The sequence below is a fragment of the Carlito syrichta genome, unplaced genomic scaffold, assembly GCF_000164805.1.
Source record: "Carlito syrichta isolate Samal-C Ts95f unplaced genomic scaffold, Tarsius_syrichta-2.0.1 Scaffold100639, whole genome shotgun sequence".
NCBI lineage: Eukaryota > Metazoa > Chordata > Mammalia > Primates > Tarsiidae > Carlito > Carlito syrichta.
In genome coordinates, this window is record NW_007044735.1 from 95,296 (window position 1) to 108,324 (window position 13,029).

The window sequence follows — 13,029 nt, forward strand, 5'->3', positions numbered from 1 at the left end:
CCACCTTTCCATCCACCCACCCATGCATCCACTCTCCCAATCATCCACCTACACTTTCATCCATCCATCCACCGTCCACCATCCACCCATCCCCCGTCCACTCATCCATCACCTGTCCATCCACCTACCATCCGCCCATCCGTCTACCCATCCTCCCATCTACCATCCGTCCATTCACCCATCTACCCACCCACCCATCTGTCCATATTGTACGGAAGACCCTGCTGAGTCAGACCCAGGTGGCTCTGTGCAGCAGATGGCAGTGGACACGTGGTCTTCTCAGAACTCACAATAAGCTAGTGGAGACAGGCCACCAGGAAACCACATCCAGAGTGAGAAGCACAGGGCTGAGGCACTACAGGAGGAAGAGGCCTCAGAATGGGGATGGCTTGGCTGGGGACTTGCAAAGGGCTTGTGATCGCTGAGCCCAGGCTGGGTGGAAACTGGGACCCAGGAGCGTCGGCTCCCAGGAAACCATCCTGACCCAGCACCACGGTCCTGCCCTGCCCCTGCCAACTGTGGCTCCCCTCTGGGCACTTTCTGAAGAGAGCCAGACACCCAGGCCCAACCCTACCTAAGAGGCCAGGCCAAGGCATAGAGGGCCAGAGCAGGCCAGACAGATGGAGACAGACAGAAAAAAGGAAAAAAGGGAGGGAGAGGGGGAAGAAGAGAGGAAGGGGGGAGGGACATCGAGAGAGACACAGAGAGGGCGGGAGAGAGAGACGGAGTGATGGAGGAGGAGACAGGGAGGGAGGGGCAGAGAGACAGAGGGAGATAGGAAGAGACGGGGGTGGGGGAGAGAGAGACTGTGAGAGGAAGGAATGGAGAGAGAGGAAGGAGGGAGGTGGGGAAGGGGGCCCCCTGCTCTGTGCCTGAGGGAGGCCAGGTTGCCAGCTGCTTCCTGACCTTGGGCAAAGTTACGTAGTGGCTCTGGCTCCCATATCTGGAGGTGGAGGTGACGGGCAGTTCTGACCTCATGGGGCAGCTGCGCTGTGGCAGGGGGTGGGCCAGGGGCTGTGGGCCTCTCCCCAAGGGAAGAGTGGCACGAGGTCTTCCCGCACTTGCCTACGGGGGACGGATGGGGCACCCGAACGCGAGCCGATGGGACCTGTGCCTGGGGCTTTTGGCAGCCTTCCGGAGGTGATGCCTGGGTTGGAGCAGAGGGCGTTTCTCTTTTGCAGGCAGGAGAGGCTCGTGCCCTTCAAAGCCGTCAGGTGCTGGAGAGAGGGAGGGACTTGGTTTTGCTTGAAAGCACTCAGACGGGGAGGCAGAAGGCCTGCTCAGAGCACGAGGGAAGGCTGTGGCCTCTACGCGGTCCGTGTGCAGCCTTGTCATGATGGGCCCTGGGCGTGGAGCGGTAAAGCTTCTTCTGAGGGCAAAAGAGTCCCAGGCATTTTTGGCAGCTGAGGCTGCACGCCCAGGTTTGCGGCTCGGAGTTGAGATTCTTCTCTTCTTCCAACTCCCCAGCCGCATATCTGTCGACCCCTTGCCTGGGGCGTGGAGGGTCCCTGTGTGCTCGGTAGAGAGCCCCGGCCGGCATCATTAAGGGGTGTTCAGAAGAGGCTGCTCCAGCAGGGCCGAGCTCAGGCGCCTGGGCGCGTGGACAGTCGGCTTTGGTTGATGCCAGGGGCTGGACCGCCCTGCGTGCGATCTAAACCTCCCGGGAAGTAGATCCTGGGCCCGGGCCAGAGCAGAGGCGCATGCGGGGATGGTGAGCCCGCAGTGCTAGGGGTGCAGTTCTGTTTCTGTCCCCCTCCCGGGAGCTCTGATGTTCACTGAGGCCTAGCTTGTGGTTGCAGGAACGTGGAGATGCTCGAAACCTCCTCAGAGCTGAGGTGTGTCTGCATGGGTGACATTGGGTAGCAGCTGGGTAAGCTCACCAGGCGTGTGTTCACCCAAACCCGTCTCGAAAACGTGGCCGAGAGGGAGGATGGACTTGCACTAGGGCGTCCTTATGTCAGTGGCAAAGACACCAAGAGGTCACGAGCCCTTTCCATGGGTGCATACGTGTGACATGACACCACAGGGCCTGCCTGGGAGAGGGCAGACCCGCCACCCCAGGGCCGGGAGGGCTGGGCCACATCCGTGATGCTGGAGAACTTTCTAGAAGAGAGCAATCTGCAGCAACTGTGGTACCCAGCTGTGTGGTGGTGGGCACACTGTGTTGGTTCTTTCTGGCATTCTTTGAAGTATTTTACCATGATAAGTTGAAATTAAAAGCAAACAAAAAAAGAAAGAAATTGTGAAATCACTTCTTAAAGCTCTGCTCAGTCTGAGAACCTGTATTTTGTGGTTTTGAGGAATGCCAGTTTGGACAACAGGGCCGGGAGGGCTCCTGCAGGTGCTTATGGCGAGGGCTGGGGCCAGAAATGTCCCTGGGGGCGAGGCGGGTGCTGGGGCTGCGACCTCCCTACAGCTGCCGCCTACACCCCTCCTCCTGGAGAGAATGCAGGAAACAGGAAGCCGGGTTGCTAGGGCAGCTGGGAAGAGCACTGGAAAAAGAAGCATCTCTTAAATAGGAAGGGGTCACTATTCTAAGAAGGACGTATTTAGGTGTTCTGGACCCTGGAATCAGCGGCAAGGGCCGTCTGGGTCTTTGATGCTGCATTTGCTTCCCAGGGGCTCCACACCCCCGCGTCCCGGGCACCTGTGGCTCCTCTGGCCCAGCCCCAGCAGGCGGGCGAGGGTTTCCGAGAGTGTCCTTCTGCCGTGGTCAGGGCAGGCAGGAGGCTGCCTGAGCGTCACGGGGGCGTCATGGCCAGAGCCCGACCTGCACTGTTTCACAGTGTCTCTGGGGGAGCCCAGCACCTGCAGGGACCCTCTCCACAGGCGGTGTTTGCATTTCGGAGGGTGACACATTCTGCTCATCGTCCCAGCGAGACAAGGGTCCTGCAGCAGGTGCCCTCTCCTCCTGGAGTCAGGCGCTTCCTGTGTCTCCCGGGCCTCTGCCCGTGCCCCCTCACCCCCTCGGTTGTGCCTGTGCAGCCGTTTCATGTCCAGACCTAGACGCCGTGGGACGGTCCAGGTTGGGCTCCGCCCACTGCAGAAGGACACACTCGGAGACCCTCACTGGCCGGCCGGGGCTGGGCGGGCTCAGAGGAACCCGTGGGCCCAGCCCCGAGCTGGCGTGGCACGAGGGTCCGTGTTTTTCACATGGGGGAAGCTACCTCTGGCTTCTGCGTTGAGTGTCCCGGGACTCCACCTTGACCGGCGGTGTCCCCTGAAGGAAAAGCAGAGAACATTGAGACGTTGTCCCGTTCAAGCCGAAGCGCGTTTGTGGGCAGGAGGGACGTTCACCGTCTCTTGCTGCTTCTGTTTGTTGGTGTGGAACTCACAGCGGCGCGTGTCGTGCCATCCCGTTCTTGTGAAAGTGAAGACAGCAAACCACGTCCACATCTGTGTGAAGCAGTGGTCCGGGAGGTTGTGTGCCGAGGGCGCTGGACCTCCTCTGGGGGTTTTAATTTTCTTCTTTAACTTCGGTGAACTCTTTCTCATTTTCCCCGATGACTGTGAATTGTTTCAACAAGACCTTGAAGGGAAGGGGGGGTGGGGGGCGAGGCCATCGCCAGGTGCCGCCTGCAGCCCCAACTTGGCCTGCGTTTTGTTTTTCAGTGACATCTTTGACGCCATGTTTCCAGTCACTCACATTGCCGGGGAGACCGTGATCCAGCAAGGTACGTCCTGCCTCCCCCTCCCAGCCGAAGCCATCGGGGCAAGTGGACCGTGCACTTAAATGCGTACATCAGTCCGAGACTCGGCTTGTCTGTCCTCGAGAGGGCTCACTCGCGATACTTGAGAGCAGGCTGTCTCACAAGCTGACTCGATGTGTTTCCAGAGTCGTCTTGTTAAGATACGTGGGGCCCTGGTGTCGCTTAGGGCTCTAGAAGGCGGCATGCGGTTGTTTGCAAGGAAAATGTGATGTGGATGTCTCGATGTCCTTTGCATGCCATGCACATCTCGTCCTCTTTTTTTTGTTACAGGGAACGAAGGAGATAACTTCTACGTGATTGATCAAGGAGAAGTGGACGTGAGTATCACTTACTGTCTCTGGGACACAGTGTGTCCTTCCGTGTCTGGTGTGAAGGCTTCACAGGCTCTGTCCACACCAGGTCCCCACCAGCTCCACTCTGCAAACACTGCCTTCTAGGTGATGCATGTTTTAGCCCTGAAAAGCCACACGTGTCGCCTAAAAGATCTTGCCAAGAGAAAAAGGCTCAGTCCGAAGTAAGGTGCTTGCAGGCAGGAGCTGGCGCAGCCACGGGTCTTCGGTCGTGGCCGCTGTCTGCAGGCACCAGGCGGGTCGAGGGCATCCGTGGTGGCTCGGTTGCACTTGGGACGATCTCCAGGTCAGCGCCGGTGATCCGCCACCACAGCCTCGCCCACCATCCGGGATGGTGGCCTCTCAAGGCAGTGGGGAGAGCTTATGCTTACGGACCCCAAAAGCACTGACCGCAGCATGGGATGCCCGCCTTGGGTGCCCAGCGTCCCGCTGTGTTCTCAGAACATGGAGCGTTCGCGTGGGGTCTCCCCATGTCGCCGTCCCCGCCTGCTCTGTTTGGGAAGGAGCCGTGCTCTGTTCTCAGGAGCCCCTGCTTTGGGCCCCGTGGCCAGCCCGGACGTGGGGCATCGCCCCGCCCTGCAGCCGGGCTCCCCAGTGCCTCAGGCTCCTCTCGCTACCCTGTCGGTGCCCCGCAGGAAGGGGTGGGTGTCCCCTCGTGCCCTTGCTGGGCGCTTGGCCCCTGGCTGCCCCCGCCCAGCAGCCAGGAGGCTTGACCATGCTGGAGCTGGAGACGCTGTCTCAGCCACATCCTCCAGGGTTTCTCTCTGACTCGGGCTGGGCAGGGAGGGGCCCGAGTGACACCGTCTGCTGGTGGTGCCGGGGATCCGCCTGCCCTCTGCTGCCCCAGGACCTTGGTCTGTGTTCGACCCTGTGCCGGGAGCCGCACTGGCTCCCGCTTTTCCTCTCGGCTCCACTGAAACGTCCCTTCTGAGCAGATCGTCCATCCGTGCCCCGCCTGCTGCGTGAACCCCATGGCCCCACGCACTTCCTTTGCAGGGCGCCTCGCGCGCCACGGTCCTGCCTCTTCAGGGCCTGTGCCCGACACGTGGGAGCCCTGAAGCCAGAGGATGACTTTGTCCCCGGCACCCGGGGTTCCTGCGGCCTCGGCCGCAGCCCACTGCCCAGGCGGCTCAAGTCCTTCCGCGTCCAGGACACCAGCCGGCCCCACACGGCCCGCTCCGAGGGTCCCTCCCGGGCTCCCAGGCAACCTCCGCCCTCCACTGTCCGGGCGGTGCCCACCCCCTCCAGCCGCCCAGGCCGCGCTATTTCAGGGCTGGTGTCCGGCCCTGCGCCTCGTCCAGCCCGAGCTATTTTGGGGCGGGCATTTACTCATCCACTTCCCCGGCAGCCGTCTGCGTCCCCCACGGCCGTGGCAATTCTGGGAGCCAAGCGGGCCCACTCTGCTTCCGGAGCCGATGGCACAGGAAGTGAGTCACGGCCCGCCCCCCGGGGCCCCTGCCAGGCCACTGAGGGCCGGCTCAGCGGAAGGAGCGGGCTTCTCTTCAGGCCTCACATGTCCCGGGCTGGAGCCTCGGGGCTCGGCCCCTGCCAGGCCTCCGGGGCCAGCCTGTCCACGGGGTGGGGATGCTCCGTCTCCCCTCAGGAAGAAGCGGAGGAAGGAGCCCCAGGCCCAGGAACTGCCCAGGCCATGGGGGACGCGTGTGGGAGGAAGGTCGCGGGGGGGTGGGCCGCGACCCTGGCCCGGGGGACAGGCCGCAGAGTCACCCGTGGGCTGCGCTTTGGGTTGACAGAAGTCCAGCCCAGGAGTGGGGGTGACCGGGAGGATGCGGCCAGCAGTCCTGCCAGCTACCGTTCTCGGGCCTGTCCCAGAAGATGGCCCCGCGGTGCCGTGTGTGCAAACACCCAGGCCTAGGGGTGGGGCTGGGAGCAAGCTCAGCCACCGGCAGACCAGGGCCGGGCTGGCCCTGGACACGGACCTCAGCCCGAGTGGTGTGAGGGGGCGGGGGGTGGGCTCTTTCCTGGCTGGGGCGCTCTGTTCCCCACTTGGCCCTGATGCCTTGCCTTCTGTGGCACCTCTCCCTCCTCCTCTCGGCCCCCAGAGATCCCCGGTCTTGGAACCCTGCGTGTCGTTTCTCTTCCTGAAAGCTTGCCGAGCCTTCCTTTGTGTCTGGCATTGGTCGGGGCCGAGGATGTGCTTGTGCAGGGAGGGCTGGGCCCGGCCCCGACAGGGATGCAGCTTCGTGACGCATAGGAGGTTAGCAGGTGAATGTTTTACTCCAGACTCATCTCTCCTGTCCCTGCTACACTCATCCCTGCTCTGCCTTGCAAACTCCTGTGCATCCCTCAGGACCCCACCAAGCCCAGCTCCTCTGTCTGCTCAGCCGTGATGCATACCTACCTTGGCTGATATCCGAGGACCAGACCCTCCCATGGCTGGACTGGGAATCCATAGGTACTGGCCTCACACTTTCTGGCCCCCTGGAGCGCTCCCCCACTGCTGTGTCCTTGGAATTCCTGAGAATCTTTCCACTCAAGTTCAAAGATGTCTCCAAAGTGCCAGTTTGCGTCGTCAGAGCTTGGCACGGAGGTGAGCAGTTGAGACGACCCCAGAGAATTCTGGCTTCTGTGTTCTTTGTCCCCTAAACAAGCAGACATGGGAGAAGGGAGTCCTTTGCCCAGAATTCCCTCAGCTGAGCCCAGAGCCAACATGGGGGGCCGTGGAGACGTGCCTTCCTAGCCCGTGTCTGAAAGAGAACCGTGGGTGAGTCAGGACTGTGTGGCCCCGGGTGCTGCGCCCAGCGGGTCCCTTGGCCCAGGTCCGTTGTCTATGAGCCGTGTCATCTCCGTGCTGCTCAGGACACGCACCCAGAGCTCACGGGCAGCTGCGCTGAGTGAGAGACTCTCGTGAAGCACCGTGTGCACCTGCCGTGGGGGCCGGGTGCTGGTCACGCGGCCGCTTCATCCCTGAGCTCATCGGCTCCTTCCCGCCACGCTGCCCAGCCAACCCCGCCCTGTCCCATGTCCTCAGCCCGGGACACCCTCCACCCGTGCCCTTGGCTGGTCCTGATTCCCAGGGCAAGGCCCACCCGCCCACCAGGCCCCCGCTGGCAGCTCAGAGGGGTGAGGCGAAGGGTGTGAGGGGCGTCGTCAGCTCCCTGGCCCACGGGGCTGGGACCGCCCAAGGGGCCGGTCCTCTTGGCCCAGACTTGCTCCCACGCCTTCCCCCCGCTCCAGCAGGACCGGCACGTGGTCTCCCCCTGCCCTGGCCCTGACCATGACGCGTGCGCACCACATGCGAGCGGCCTGATCGCGCCTGCCTTCCGCGGAGCTGTCTGCAGAGAGACGGAGCCTCTCGGGCCTGCGCCGTCACGCTGGCCTGGCACCCTCGGGAGGGTCAGGCCCGAAGCCCGAGGCTGGGCGGCATCTCAGCCTCCTTCCAGAACGTGGCCCAGCCCCCCGCAGTGCAGTGTGGGAGCTGGCACCTCGCCAGGCCCAGGGACGTGCGGAGGCAGCTCTGTGAGGGGAAGAAGTGAGGTCACCGCACATCCCCGGAGTTCCCCAAACACACCGTCCTGGCAGGCCCAGACCCCTCTGTCCTCCTCTTCCCTCCCCCCTGCTCCCTCTCCCCTCCGCCTCTCTGGGCCTCGCCCCCTCCCCAGCCTCGGGCCAGGTACAGAAGCAGCGCTGAGGCCCTCAGTAGACTCCAGCTCGCCAGAGCCAGTGTGCCTGGGCCCACGGGCAGGAGCCCACTTCCGGGCTACGGCCCAACTCTGGGATGGTCAGGCCGGGATGGGACAGGCCGTGACCGAGGGGCCCCTCCCCATCCAGCCCCTCCATCCACCCCAAGTTCCCTGCAGGGCGGGCAGGCGGGCGCAGGCATGTAGAGTGCCCTGTGATGTGGGAGCCCCGGGTGCAGGGAAACCCGCAGGGCCGGGCAGGCGACGGTCGAGTTTGAAGGAATCAAAAGATGCTCAGTGAGGAGTCTGGGGTGGAAAGGTGGCCTGCCGGGTGGCCGGTGAGTTATGGGCCAATGTTCTAATAATTGCTGTTATTACGACTCCGGGTGGGATGCAGCTGCCCAGACCCCAGGCGGCCTTGGTCAGCCGCTTCTGGGAGCCCTGGAGACTGTCTCCCTGGGGCAGTGAGATGGACACTCCCAGGGCCAGGGCCGTGAGGCCAGGACCGCCCGGGGCCTGGTGGGTCTTTGGAGATGGCATTTGCAGGCTGGCATTTGCAGGCTGGCATTCTTGGGGGTGGAGGAGAGAGGATGGTCCCCCTGGACGTCACTACCCCTGATGGGTCTTTGAGATCCCGAGTGAGGCTGTCCTGTCCCCCCACCTCCGCTACCCCGGCCCCCTAAGTGGTGGGGCTTGGGAGGGCATCAGGCACCCCCTCCTTCAGAGTAGACGCTGCCCTCTGACCAGCGGAGCCCCGGGGGGAGGGCGAGGTGACCAGCTGCCAAAAGCACCAGGTTCCGTTTAAATTACGGTTGTCCAGAAACTCCGCAAAAGCCTCCTGCAGTCTGCGTGTTGCCAAGAGCTATAATCCATTTTTCTGAGTATAAAAATATCTCCCCATTTATTTTATTCATGGAACATAGCATTTCTACTTAAAAGGACACTCAGCGGCCAGCGCTGGGGCCCGAGAGCCCAGTGTCGTTCCAAGCCCGGGGGAGGAGGACTCGCCCCTCACGGTCCTTGTTCCTCTGTGACTCTGGGACCCCCCGCACCTGTCCTGGCCTCCTGCTGCCCGTTGGCTTCAGGGTCCCCAGGCTCCCCAGGCTCCCTCGCCTCCTACAAAGCCCGATGTCTAGGAAGTTATTTCAGAGGACCCCGGGCAGCTCGGAGCAGGGCACCCCCCACGCTGTCTGGCCCCAGGGTCGGGTCAGCTGCCATTCGGGGGCTACCTGGTGTTCTGTGGGTTTTCGTTGTGGTCAGATACACATGGCGTGACATTTACTACTTGAACCCTTGCGAGAGCACCGTTCCGGGCGTGAAGCACGTTCGCGGTGCTGTGCAGCCGTCACCACCATCATCTCCAACTTTCTCACCTCCCCCAACAGAAACCCTGTCCCCTCCAGCCCCTTCCCAGCCCCTGGGAGCCGCCGTCCACCTTCAGTCCCTATGGGTGTGACGACGCTAGACCCCAGCGAAGTAGAGTCACGCAGTACTTGTCCTTTTGTGACCGGCTTGTTTCTCCAGGCACAGTGTCCCCGAGGCCCGTCCCTGTGGTAGCAGGTGTCAGAGTCTCCTTCCTTCCAAGGCTGAGTGGTACCCCGCCGTGCCGATGGGCCCCGTCGTGTGTACTTGTCGACCTTCGGTAGATGCCTGGATGGCCCCTGTCTCCTGGCTGTGGTGACCCCGTGTGTGGCACGTTCACGAGTCGTTTGTCGAGGGCTGCTAGGCTGTTTGGCATCTGGGAGCCTCCCTGGGTACGGTTCACCCAGGAAACGCCTCCAGGGTCCGACGTGGCCCCTGTGTTCTCTCGTGGGGTCCGGGGCGGCCCCCGGTGGTCCTGCCATGGGGGATGCCGTTGGGATGACTGCCAGGGAGACAAATCCCAGTGCCTTCTGCATGTAGTGGTGTGGCCGTGAGGCCACATCGATGCTTACTAAGTGCGCTCAGGCCGGGCCCCCAAAGGCTCCATTTTAGGAAGAAACCTCAGGTTCAAGGAGGTCTCAAGGCCAACCTGGAGGTCAGCGGAAATGCTAGAAGGAAGTTCGGTGTCTTCACTGAATTCCACCTTTGGGATCCTCATCCTTCGAGAGTTCTGTGGCGGAGTCAGGAGACGGACTGTGGACCGCAGGCGGGTTAGGTTCCACGGGGTCCTTGCTGGCCTGCCCCCAACCAGGGGCACAAAGGCAGTCCAGGCAGCTGCTCCACGAGGCCCAGGACCAGCAGACGGAAGCTTCCAGAAGGAGGCCATACCACGAGAAAAAACAGAGACACCACATGCCTTGGGCCTTTGGGGCTGAAGCAAATTGAGCCAGGGATGGAGTTGACCTTGGTGACAGCATGGGGAAGGAGGAGACAGGGAGAGGGTGCCAAGGCATGACGCCCTCCGGGGGTGGGAGGCTGACCCGTCTGGGCAGAGTGGCGTCCCTGCTTTTCACTGGGTCCCAGAGGGCAGGCAGAGTGGACCTGAGGGGTTCCCCCAGTCTCAGGAGAGCATATGTGGCAGCCTGATGGCACCTGGAGATATTTCTCCACCCAGACGGCCGCACGTGGCGTGAGGGAAGGTGAGCCCAGGCCTGGGAGGCCGGAGCGCCCTGTGTCTGTTGGCAGCTCAGTCTGCCTGGTTTTGGGGGTGAGCACAGCCAGGCGGGCAACAGTCCCTGGACGTGGAGTCCTGGGTCGAAATCCTGTCCTGCCCCCGCCCGCATCCGAGCTCTTTCTGCCAGGGGTGGGCAACCTGTGGATACATGCTGTGGGCCCCGCCAGGACCAGGCGCAGGAGGTCTGGGAGGCCCATGAATGAGCATTTCTCACTGGCTCAGGGACGTCCACCAGCGCCAACAGGCCCTGAGGCTCTTGAGCCCCTCAGCCGCTCCCAGCTCTCCCCAGGGAGCTGGCACATGTAAAGCATGATGCCGCCCCTGCTGGGCCCTTGGAGGGGGTCCCTACTGCTTTGAGGCCCACGTGGCCCTCCTCCTCCTCCTAGGCCTCCAGGCTTGCCTGTCCTCCTGCCCCCCATGGTCTCCTCCCCTTGGCCCACTTGCTTCCCCAGCACCGCCAGAGTCTGCCCGGCCTCGTCTGGGCCTCGGCCTCTTCTCCCGGGCCCTTCCCGTGCCCCTGGCTCTGGCCTGCCTCGAGGACGGGCCTGTCTGGTGCTGCCTCTGTCAGCCCTTGCCCTCCGCTCCCCTCCCAGTTGCCTCAGTCCCCGTCACGGCTCCCGGGAGGGAGCCTGTGTCTGTAGGGCCCTTTCCCACAGCCAGCTTCCCTGCTGGTCCCTGGGTCCCCCCAGGGATGGGCATGTCTGCACCCACGGCTGAGTCGCCGGCTGGGAGCCGTGGGACAGAAGCCCCTCCCCCCGCCCTGTGCACACAGAGGGTCAGTGAGGGCGGGCAGGCGGGCTGGCCCCAGGAGGAGCTTGGTGCCTGGCCGAGGAACCACAGTCGGCCGGGAGTGTGGAGGCGGCCCTGGGGACCTCCGCCAGCTTTGCTTTAAAAGAAGGAGAAAAGACAAAAAGGAAACGAGGAGTGGCTCCTTAGTATGCCAGCTGGGGTGGGCCCGCGCTGCCCCCGGAGCCGTGACAGAGGCCAGTGTCCCGAGAAGGATGGCCCCTTTGTCCTCGGGGTGGCCCAGCACAGTGCGGCCCTGGTCCGGCCACGGGCTCTGCACAATGGTCTCCTCGGAGGCTGCAGAGGGAGCTCTCGGGGCCTGGGCTTCTCCGGCCTCATGGCAAAGGCTCTCGGGCCGCCCCGTCTGGGTCCCCCGCCCCCGCTCTGGGGCCGTGACCCGGAAGGCAGAGGCACCGCGGCCCGGGCGGTTCTGCAAAGACCTGCCCTTCTCTGTTCCAGGGGGCTCCTTGGTGGGTGACTGGGTTTTGCCCCCGACCCGTGCAGCCATGTGGGGCCGTGGCATCCTCACCCCCAAGTGCCAGGGAGCCTGTCCACAGGTGAGGGGCCCTGAGTCTCTCGACGCCTTCGGCCGCCCCCAGCAGCTCCCAGTTGTCCCCAGGGCGCGGGCACTGAGTATGCCCGCCACCCACTGCCTTCCCAGACTCCCCTGGAGAGGAAGGATGTGCCGGGACTCCTGGAGACGGATTCTGGGCAGAGGCTCGGGGAGGGGCACCCGAAGTCTCTGGGTCCCCACCCGTGCGAGCGGAGCCCCTCGTGCCGACACTTGAGAGTTGGGCACACTGGTGTTGGCAGGTTGTGCCTCGTCAGCGTGTTTTCCCCAAAACGTAGGCAAAGCTGGGGCGTCTGCGGCGGGACAGGGGCCCGGCTGGGCCCAGTCCACCCGCCTGCCCTCCCCTGGCTCCGGGCCCCCTTTGACAACACAGGCGGCGGCGGTTCCGGAGGATGTCTGAGGTCCCCTCGCCCCTCATGCCCGTGGCTGTGGGCCCTCCCCGCCATGTTCCTCCCCCCCATGTTCCTCCCCGCCATGTTCCTCCCCCAGTGCCTCTGCGTCCAGGCGGCGCCCTCCTGGCCGGACGCAAGGACAGCGTCCTCTGACCCCTCGAGGGGCCTCCGAGGGGAGACCAGAGGCCCAGCTTCTCAGGTGGGGGCGCCAGGCGAGAGGGGCCCGGCCCCTCTGGGTGGAACCTTTTGTGCAGCTGTCGTCTCCGTGCCTCGCGCGAGTTCGCGGCTGGCCGGCCGGCCCAGCCCTCACCCACACTTCATCACGGAGTCATCGCTTTTCTTTCCTTCAGACAGAAGATTCTGAGCCTTGGTTATTACCCGGATAATGAGTCATTGATTCCGAGAAGAACTGATTCCATGATTCATCGCGATCCATTCTTCCCCGACGTGCGCCCAGTGGGAACCGCGCTGCCACCGGGGCCATTCTTTAGCTCACTGACACACGGCGGGACACAGGGCGCCTTGTGTCCACACACAGTCCCTGAGGCTGCACGGTGGCCACATAATGGACAATCTGCACCATTCTCGCCGCGGCAGGCGCCCGTGCGGGGGCCATGGCCGCAGCTGAAAGGGAGTTTGTCCCAGCCCTTCTGGGTGTGGCCCGGCCAGGGGCCGTGGGGCGCTCCATGCAGACTCCAGGCCCTGCTAGGAGGGAAGGCCCCAGGGAAAGGCTTTGCGCTTGGGCCGGTCAGCCCGGCGCCGCGGGGCAGGGCCGTGGGTGCTGGTGGATGTGGGGACAGGAAGCCCCAGGGAGCGGTGGGGCGGCAGGAAGGGACGGGGCGATGTGTGTGCGGAAGCCGAGAGGCCGGGGTCTGCCGGAGCCTCAGCCAGACGCACATGGAAGTAGCGCACCCGGGGAACTTGGCGGGCCGAGCTCGCGGGCCTGCAGCTAGGGAAACTGAGGCCCGGCGAGGCCGAGTCTCGGA

The 13,029-nt window shown here is 63.7% G+C and overlaps 1 protein-coding gene across 1 annotated transcript in view; it reads left to right on the forward strand.

The window, feature by feature from the left end:
• The window catches only part of PRKAR1B (protein kinase cAMP-dependent type I regulatory subunit beta), a gene marked incomplete at its 5' end in the record, with an annotated part of 141,136 nt that overhangs the window by 95,289 nt on the left and 32,818 nt on the right, over nucleotides 1-13,029 (forward strand). Inside the window, 2 exons of the mRNA XM_008064380.2 lie at nucleotides 3,613-3,674; nucleotides 3,981-4,027. Coding sequence (XP_008062571.1) covers nucleotides 3,613-3,674; nucleotides 3,981-4,027 — 109 coding nt within the window. The remainder of the gene's footprint in view (nucleotides 1-3,612; nucleotides 3,675-3,980; nucleotides 4,028-13,029) is intronic.